Source organism: Belonocnema kinseyi, chromosome 8, assembly GCF_010883055.1.
Source record: "Belonocnema kinseyi isolate 2016_QV_RU_SX_M_011 chromosome 8, B_treatae_v1, whole genome shotgun sequence".
Classification (NCBI taxonomy): Eukaryota; Metazoa; Arthropoda; class Insecta; order Hymenoptera; family Cynipidae; genus Belonocnema; species Belonocnema kinseyi.
In genome coordinates this window covers 76656711-76667427 of record NC_046664.1, presented here as the reverse complement: position 1 = coordinate 76667427, position 10717 = coordinate 76656711, and the positions used below count along the sequence as shown (strand labels likewise).

General features: G+C 27.7%; 1 protein-coding gene across 1 annotated transcript in view; it reads left to right on the top strand.

Moving 5' to 3' along the window:
* LOC117177801 (acyl-CoA Delta(11) desaturase-like) overlaps positions 1–10717 on the top strand; it is a 144855-nt gene that overhangs the window by 121741 nt on the left and 12397 nt on the right. Inside the window, exon 4 of the mRNA XM_033368737.1 lies at positions 8981–9186. Within this exon, the coding sequence (XP_033224628.1) occupies positions 8981–9186 (206 nt within the window). The remainder of the gene's footprint in view (positions 1–8980; positions 9187–10717) is intronic.

Here is a 10717-nt window from a genome sequence, read left to right as displayed (position 1 = left end):
GGAGAAATGCGGATAAAGAGAACTGGAGGAGAGCTCGTTTATTGGGGTAGTTACATCTGTTCCTCTTCTTAGCCTTCCCAACCCCACCGAATAACCCACCACTGACTGCTCTTTCCTTAAAAACCGTTTTTATCACGTGCTAAGTCAGAGGTTGAATCAAAAACATTTTAGATCAGCAAGATAATAATTGTTGACTTCAGGCCATCTGAGAGTTCTTAAATGTCCAAGAATTTATTTTGAGCAAATGCTCTCGAGAATTTGCTCAGCATTTAATGCTATGTAATGAGTGGGTCACGTGACCAGATTCCAACCCTACTCTCACTTTTTTTATTTACCAACTTATTTTCACACGAAGCGCCACATGGAGTTGAAAATTTGGGATAATAAATAAGAAGCACTAAGAAAGGTGGGTCTGGTCCTAAATTTTAATAATTATGAAAAAAAAATTATTTACAACAAAAAACTTTTTTCATAATTATACAAATTTAGGACCAGACCCACCATTCTTAGTGCTTCTTCTTTAGTATCCCAAATTTTCAACTCGATGTGGCGTTTCGTGTGATATTAAGTTGGTAAATAAAAAAAGTGGCGGTAAGGTAGAAATCTGGTCACGTGACCTACTCATCACATGGCCTTAAGGCGATCCTTCAGGCTTAATATTTAACCCATATATTATACATGACAATTTTTCTCCAACAATTATAAATTGTTTTATGTCATATTTTAAACACATCATCTAAATGGACAAATACAATCTCTTTAAAGAAAACGTTGAAAAAAATGGTTTAATTTTTGTTTAAACAATTCTTTAAATTAATTTCATTATTTATAGACAAAAAGAATTTATAAAATCACTTTTCACATGACTGAACAAAAATAAAACTTTTTAGCGTCCTGTACTTTTTTCGTAAAAAGAACCGTGTGGAATGTACAGCGTTATAAACAAATGATTTTTTAACAAAATTGTCATATTTGCAGAGTGTTACCTGAGAATCTATAATTCAGAAAAATTTAAAACTTGTACAATATCTATGTCAAGGATAGATCTCTTAAAAGGTAAAATAAATCTTCCGATCAAATAAAAACTTCTTCTTAAATTGTTGTTAAAAAGTTGTTATTTTTAAGAGGAAACCGTTCACCCTTTTCAGTTATTGATAAACAATCATCCACAATTTTCAAGTATTAGCGATCACCTTTTTTATATCCTGAATTTTTTCATAAAGAATGTAATTATCTTAAGTAGCTTTTTCGATATCTGACCTTTATTGTTTATAACTATCGTTATTAACAAAAACACTCAATTAGGAAAATCGATTTTTTCTTAATTTTTTTAGTAATCTATGAAACAAAATAAAACTTCTTACTCTTGTGATATTTTTTATACGACAAGCTGTTATTTATTTATCGCCCTATAAACAATATATTTTTTATAAAAATACCCTCACCTGGAAGCAACAAATTTCTAGGTTTTAGCGACTATCTTTTCTATATCCTTAATTTTAGCATAAATAATATAATTATCTTGGGTAGTGTTTTGACACATGCGCCTTGTTGTTTATAACTTTTGTTATTAAAAAAAGGCTCAGTTAAGAAAATCGATTTTTCTTAATTTTTTTATTAATCTATGGCACACAAAAAAGCTTTTCACTCTTTCTATATTTTTTCGTACGACCAGCTATTATTTATTTATGGCCTCATAAACAATGTATTTTTTATAAACACACCCTCCCTTAAAAGCCACAATTCTGAAGTTATTATCGATTACCTTTTTTATATCCTTAATTTTACCATAAATTTAATTAAGATAATTACATTCTTTATGGTAAAATTAGGGATATAAAGAGAGGTACTCACTAAAAACTTTAAAATTGTGGCTTTTAGAGGAGGGTGTGTTTATAGAAATACATTGTTTATAAGGCCATAAATTAATAATGGCTCGTCGCAAGAGAAAATATTAAGATAGTAAAAAGGTTAATCGTATGTCAAGGTTTAATGAAAAAAATAAAAGTGAATTCTGGTAATAGAGGGTCATTATTTATATCAATTATTATAAAAAATTTAGCAAAAGAAATTATGAACAACAAATTATGTCAGTAATGCTAGATTAAGCTTTCGCAAAAATTTGAAGCAACATTGACACTGTTTGATCTGGATTATTGTTTATCAATAACTGAAAAGGGTAAACGGTTTCCTCTTAAAAATAACAAGTTATTAACAACAATCCAGAAAGAGCAATTGTTATTTAAGCGAGAGATTCTTTTACGTTTTAAGAGATATATCCTTGATATAGGCCGTGCACAAGTTAAAAAAATTTCTGAATTATATATTCTGAGATAACACTGTGCAAATATGGCAATTTTGTTAAAAAATCATTTGTTTATAACGCTTTAAATTCCAAATGGTTCTGCGTATGAAAAAATTGCAAGACGCTAAAAAGTTTTATTTTTGCTCAGCCATGTTAAAAGTGATTTTATAAAATTTTTAAAAATAATGTATGAAATTTTTTTAAAGAAATTGTTTAAACAGTATCAAGAAAATATTTTTCTAAAAATCTGTTGATATTGTAAAAATATTATAAATATTGCTCGTGCATTATGTATAAGTAAACACGTCTTATGTTTAATTCAATTTATTTGAAATAAGATCAAAGTACTTAAAGATCAACAGGACTTGAAAATATAGCTTAAAAGAAATCATAATAAAATTAATAATAACTTTAAATGGTATAATTTGTGAGCCATTACTCAAAAAATTACTTTTAGGCATCGTATTCTGCGCAATTTCTCAAAGAATTTTTTTCGACCCACCCTACTCTACGTAGCGGAGAGTGGTCCTAAGTCGGCACAGTAAGAGTTGTTGTATAAAACAGAGGTCAGCTATTTTTCAAAATTGTGGTCCTAAGTCGGTACCCCTGGTAGTGAGTCGGCACATAATTGTTTCCGCTCAAATGCAAGAAAAACGACAGGTTAAGAGAAAATGGACAAATTTCAACCATTTACAATAAAAAAAATATAGAATATTTTCAATGAGAAAAAGCAGAATTTAAAAGGACACCTACCAGAGACAGGCAACATGCATTCAAAACAAAATAAAACTAAAAAAAATCCAACAAGGGACGAGTGACAAAAAATTAAAACAGAACAAAATAAAATAATACATGTATAACAACAAAAGCAAAAAAAAGTGCCGACTCAGGACAACCTGTTACGTGCCAACTCAGGCGAGAGTTCACAGGTCACAGAAACTAACGCACGTAATCGATTAGACTTTTCAAAATATTTACGCAACTGTAGCTGCTTTACATAAATGGAACAAAATGGAATTTTGTTTGCACGAAAAATTTATACCCCACTCGTGTTGTCAAGTGAAAACTAAACTGACAATTGTCAGCGTAAATTAAGTCCTTGTCTATCAACCTGTCACAAGAAAAAAATAATTAGGCCGACATGTGTGCCATCTCTGAGAAATACGAGGGTGCCGACCTAACCCACAGTGCCGACTTAGGACCACTCTCGTCTAATAATTTCATCATCTCAAAGAGTCTCAGAATATGGTGTGATTAATTAAGCAAAGACGGATCTCACGATAATTTGACGTCGCGGCGGGACGGCGTTTCAGTTGGAAAGTGCAAAGTTTCTCCTGGCAGGGCCTGCCATGAGGCTGTCTCATCGAATAATACATAGGAGTAGACAGAATAACTGAAAGTGGGAACTCGCAGTGCGGCAATAGAATTTCTCTTCGCGTTCTCTTTGCACTGAGCCTTTTCCCTGCCACCCACAGCGTAAATGCACTTTCTACGTTTATAAGAGGGATGGATGATTCAAAGGGGCGGTAAAACGAACAGCGACTCTAAGGGTCGTAGGTGCCGCAATGTCTGCATCAGAACGAACTGACAATGGCAGGCAAAAGGGGAACTGGAAATCCTACCAATTTGCAGGAAAGATGAGAAAAAGAATTTCCAATAAAACGATACGATACGATCCGACTAGATCGAGGAGTAAAAATAAATTTAAAAATAAAGATCAAAATAGTTCTCTCTATTTAAATAAAATTTGAGAAAATGTATTTTTATTAAAAGAATTTTAATATCTTTGATTTTAACCTGATTTGATTATCGTGGGTCGTTTCAGACCCAAGGCATTTTTCTTTTATATCATTATTCAGACTCCGGGTCAAGTTCGCGTTGGGTCTTGAACGACCTAAGATAACTTTAACTTAGGTGCAAACTCGGTTTGAGCGTCAAGTTACGTATTTGAATTTTTATAAAGTCTATGAGTATTTTGGAAGATTCTTTTTTGGTGACATACATTGATTATACACTTCTTCAACTTTACAATGATTTTAAAAAAATCTAAATATCTAAATTTGTTCACAAATTATGAATTTTTTTAGTAAACGTCTGCATTTTCGGGAGGTGGGTGTGATTATTACTAAAAATTAATATTTAAAAAAATTTTATTATAATCTTTATGACTGTGGCTACGAGAGTGTCCCGAAAGTTGATTCCTTTCGGTGAAAAAATCATACCCTTTGTCATAATAAAAAAATATATTTGGAGGTCTCTATGGAGATTTTAATGCCATAAATTCGATTTTTCAGGTTTTTGAATTTTGGCTTTAATTTCAAAAGGTTTACCTATCCTAGCCTGGGAAATACATGAAAATTTCCATCAGGGTACCATGTTACCCTAGAATTCTGGTAATTAAAAAAACCTGAATAAGGTAGTAATCCTTTCAAAGTTGCGATTTTATTATAAACTTGAGATTAGAACGTCAAATTCAGCCATTACATTTGTTTGAATAATTATTAAACAAGAAAAGAGTTTTTCCGAAAAAAATTAAAAACAGAAAATTTCTGAAATTTTAAACCTACAGACTATTCAAATCTCAAATTAGAAAATCCCCAGAAAATTTATAATATTAGCAAATATAAATACTACCGAATAATATTTTCTACAAGAAAATGCTGAATTATAAAACATCCAAAACTTCGAAATCACCGACACTAGAAAATTGCCAAATTAAAAAATTAAAGGAATTCTTACTTTTTCAAAAATCACATTTATCTATTGGAAGTACAATACTGAAATATTTTGGTCAAAAAAAATTGCTTAGAAAGTTAAAAATTGAAAAAAATATTTCCGAATAAAAAAGATCAATACAAGGAGATTTTTATTTCATGAACAATGATTATTTAAAAAAATTTTCTTTGGATAATTTTATTATTATGGAATTTTGCAAATACAATATTATTATAAAATGGCGGGAAATCTCAAATTTGGCAAAATGTTTTAAATTGTTTCGGGTATAAAATCAAACTTTCAACAATATAGATCATTTTTGATCAAACAGATAATTTTTCATAAATTAAATTATTTTTTAGTCAAAAACAAAAAAATTCAACCAAGTTATAATTTAAGTGGAAAAGTCATTGATATATATGAATTATTATATACAGACCATTAGTAAATTTAAAAAAATTTGAGTCAGTTTAAAAGACATTTAGGACCTGTTGAAGTTTGGAAGAATTAAAAAAATATCTTGTAATTTTTTAGACATCTTCTAAAGTTTAAAAATATCTTTAATCTCTTTAAAACGTCTAAAACATAAAAATACGATTCAAAATAAATTGAGTGATTTCTAAAGTTTTGGAAAATCGTTCAAAATTGAAAAAAATTGGCTTGAAAATGTCCATATTCTTTCTTGACAATTTTGAAAGTCCTAAAATGTTTTCATCATTTTAAATAATCTCTTAAAAATAGTGTTTCAATATAAAAAATCATTTTACATTTTGGCAGGAATCTTTTAACAAATATATTATTTTGTAGCCTTTTGAAATCCTTAAGAAGCGATTAAAAAAATTTTGTAAATCAACGTTTTATAATTCTTTAAATCTTTCTAAGTTTGAAATTATTTTATATTTTACTTTCGAAAGTTTCTTCAACTAAATCGACGTTTTCAACTTTGTTTCTCGATATATTGTATAATTTTGAATGTATTTGTATTAAAATTATTAATTTTTTTTGTCTAATAAACCTTGTAAATTAATCTAGTCATGTCGTTTTTATTTATTTTATTATTTAGCAAGTCAAATATTTTAAATAGCGCTCGTAGCATCATATTCTCATCTGTACATTCGTGTAGCTTAACTATTTCATGAACTATTCGAACCTCTGACGCCCTAAACAATTCCAAGTTCGCATCTCGGTTTTGAAGATAACTCAAGCATTTCAAAGATCTCCAGTCATTTTCTGATTAGAATAAATTTTTAATCTTATGAAAAAACCTTTAAGAAAAAACTATCCAATATTTAAAAAATCTTGTATTTTATTTTCAAAAAAAAAACTAAAGTCAAATCTGGATTTAGTGTCGGTTTTGTGGCTGACAGTGACCATAAATCCAGATTCTCGTAACTTTTTTGTCTCCTTCCTTTTCTGATCTCTGTTTTGCCACGCCTGAGTGAACACTGGATTTTTCCTCGTAGATTTTGTCATCAAAAATTTGAAAATATATCCAGCAGTTTTCCAGAAATAGAATTCGATTCTTTTTTTAAATACTGTTACCGAAATTCAACAATTTCATGAAAAATGAAATTATTAACCGGCCAAGTGTAATAATAATTTTGAGGAAAATTGGCCTAAGTTATAACTTTTTAAATTTTATCACAGAGTTTCTACTTAAATTAAAAAGAAATCCTGACTTAAAAGACTCGATTCGAATATGTATACAGTTTATCAAGTTTATTATAAACAATGTTATTTCTTTTACTTTCTAGGGATTCTATCAATATGCTTAAATTCAAAGCCTTTGAACAAAATTAAAAATATTATTGAATATATTAGCAGCATCGATTAATTAAATATTAATAAAAACATGAATTATAACTTCTACTGAAAATAAGATTTTTAAACCAAAAAACATGAATTCTTTAACAAATATTTGAATATTCAGTTAAAAAAATTAAATTCCCATTAATAAATAAAAGTTTTAACAAAAAGAGGAATTTTCAAACAAGAAGATTAATCTTCTAGAAAAAAGCTGTTTTTTTTTTAATGCATGAATTTTCAACTACAAGCATTTCTACTAATTAACAGTCGAATTTCAAACTAAAAATAATAATTTAAAAAAAACTAATCTTCAGCAACAAAAAAGCAATACAAATAATTTTAAAAAATAGCTATATTTTTAAACAAAGAGGTGAATTTTTAACTATAATAATTAAATATTCCATAGAAATAGTTGTATCTATTTAAGCTCTCCCTTTTACAGGTTTGAGGATTCCATAGAAATAGTTAAATTTTCAGTAAAAAAAATTATTTACAAAAAAAAAAAAGTAATTTTCAAGAAAAATAGTTACGTTTTCAAACGAAGTGATGAATTCTCAACCAAAATAATAAATCTTAAACGGGAATAGTTAAATTTAATACGCAAAAGATAAATTTTTAAACAAGAAGATAATTTCTATCTAAGAAACTAAAATTCATCAAACTACATGAATTTTCAATCAAAAAAGATATACAGTAAACTAAATATTTAGTAGTTAAATTTTTCTTAAGAAAAATTAATTGGAATTTTCAACTAAAATCAAAAATATTTAATAGCTATTCAATTTTTGTTCAAAAATTTAAACTATTTTGGTAAAAATTCACCTTCCTTAATAGAAAATTAACTTCTTTTTTGAAAATTCTTCTTTTCCGGTTAACAATTCAACCGTTCTTTAAAAAATTGAAGTTTTTAGTTGAAAATCCAACAGTTTTGTTAAAAATTCTTCTATTTGATTAAAAAAATTAATCTTCTTGGTTGAAAGTTTATCTTTATGGGCTAAAAATGTAGCTATTGAATAAAAAAATGAGCTATTTTGTAGAGAGTTCAATTATTCTGTTGAAAATAACACTATTTTGTTAAGGTCATTATTTTGTGTCGAAAATTAAAAATTCAACTGTTTTGTCAAAATTCGTCTTTCAAATTTCAAAAATTGAACAATTCGGTTGGAAATTCCATTTTTGTTTGAAAACTGAACTAGTGTGTTGAAAATTAACTGCCTTGTTAAAAATGCTTCTTTTCCATTGCCATTGTTTTCAAGTCATCATTTTTGGTCAAAAATTCAACTCTTTTGTTCAAAATTCGTCTTTTAATTTTTTTAAAATTGGACAATTCTGTTGAAAATTCCATTTTTTTGGAAAATTAAATAAGTGTGTAGAAAATTAAACTAGTGTGTTGAAAATTAACCTTCCTTGGTAGAAAATTAACCTTCTTGTTAAAAATTCTTCTTTTCCGATTGGGAATTCACTCTTTTTTTTAATTTAAATTTTTAGTTTGATAATCGAAAAAAAATGTCTAAAAATTTTTTTATTTGATCAAAGAAATCATCAATTTTGTTAAGTGTTTAATTATTTTGTTGAAAATTACACTATTTTGTTAAGGTCATAAATTCTGGCAAAAATTCAACTGTTTTGTTCAAAATTCGGCTTTTAGGTTTACAATATTAAACAACTGTGTTGGAATTTCCATTTTTGTTTGAAAATTAAACTAGTTTGCTGAAAATAAACTTTCTTGTTGAAAATTCGTCTATTTCATTAGAAAATGAATCTTCTTGGCTGAAAGATTATCTTTAGAAGTTAGAAATTTAGCTAATTGACAAAAAATTAACTATTTTCTTAAAAGTTAATTATTTTGTTCAAAATTCTACTATAAAAATTCCAATTGAAATGTAAAAGATTGCGCAATTTCCGCGTGTGAGTACCCACGCTCTGCGCCTTTCCGCTACGCTGCTGAAGTTTTTCAGGCAAGAGTCGCAACCGTCTCTCGCCCCGCGCGCTGAGAAACTGCACGGGCGAGCAGTTCCAGTAATTACTAAACCGCGAGTGGCTAAACTGAGAGTCGAGTTTACTTTTTTAAAGTTATCATTTTTGGTCAAAAATTCAAAATCCAACTGTTTTGTTGAAAACTTGTTAAAATGTCAAAAAACGACCTTTTTTCAGACTCATCTCTACAAATGGATAAGGGATCACCGAACTCATCATCGTTTCACTGAAACTCCAGCGGATCCTCACGATGCGAGTCGCGGATTCTTCTTTTCCCATGTGGGGTGGCTAATGATGAAACGACATCCGGCTGTAATTCGCAATGGAAAAAAAGTCGACATGAGTGATATCAAAGCCGACCCAGTAATACGCTTTTTCGATAAGTAAGTTTTTTTTACAGAAAAAAAGTTTAGCCAGATTTAGCAGAGGAAAGATTTTTAATTCAAAGGATAATTTTGTAAAGTATATGAAGATCGTTGGTGAGCCAATTAAGAATATTGCAGTCCAGACGACTTTCCATATTAAATTTATGGAAAAAGATCTATAAAATTGTTAATTAAACTAGCAGGGCAACAATCAAGTTTCTGTATGGTAATTTATTTGAATCTTTTAATTAACTTTTAAATGTTGACTATAAGTAGTAAGTAACTATTATACAATTTTCTTCAACAAGAATTTGTTCCACTTGCACAGAAATATTCTATTGTTCATTTTAAAGTTATAATTTTGCACTTTAGAATAAATTAAACGAATTTTGAAAAAAATGACGCATAATCTGAGAATTATTTTGATAAAATTTAAACTAAGTTTGGAACTATTCAATTTTTAATTAAAAGCTTTATCTATTTATTTTTAGGGCTTCCAATTCAAAATTATATACTGTTAAATATTTTTAAAATTATTAAAAACTAAAAACTAACAATTTAAAATTCTTTAATTAATATAATAATATATAAAAAATTAATTTTTTAGAATTTCCGTTTTCAAGATGAAGAACATTTAAAAAAATAAATTAAAATTTTAAACGCTTACAATTAAACAACAAAAATTTAATTGATATAAGAACTGAATAATGTTTAAGACACATGAAACTGTTTTTAAATTATTTATTAAAAACTGACTGCTTTCAAACCTAAAAAATGTATAAATTAAATATTTTTAACTGAAGAACTAAAAAGAATATCAACTAAACAATTCTACCCTTTCATCATAAGCCCAATGTTAAAATACGAAATATGACTACATTCAACTTCCTAACAATGTTTAATATAAAAAACTCCCACTTTCATTTTAAAAAAAATCCAGTAAAAAATTCTTCCCTTTTAATCTGAAGAAAAATGTGAAAAGTACAGAATTTTTTCTCTTCAACTCAATTAAAATATGATGCAAAATGTGGAAAATAAAATAATATCCTGTTACCATTCAGTAAAATTTATAAGAGAAAATGTTTTTTCTTACATCTCTATACAAATTTAAAAAATACAAAAAGCCCGAATATCTCAATGGAATAAAAGTGTTAAAAATAAAAAAAATTCACCTCTTCCAATTCACATAAAAAAATAAATAAATAAAAGCAAAATTTTCTTCGTTCACACTTAATAAATATGTTAAATGTAAAAAATGTTCTACTTCAATCTAGAAAGAAATTAAAAATTAAACTTTTTAAACATGAAATAATTAAAAAAAAAACGCGTATTTAAAATTGAAAAACTATATACGAGGGTAGTTCAATAAGTCCTTAGAATGAAGTATAAAAACAATTTTTTTTGGGTAAATTTTCTTTTATTTTTCAACATAATCTCCTTGGAGCTCATACACTTGGTCAATCGCTTTTCAAGTTTTTTTAATCCTTCAGAAAAGTGCGTTTTCGGAAGTTCCTCAAAATAAGCATTTACAGAGGCAATGACGTCTTCG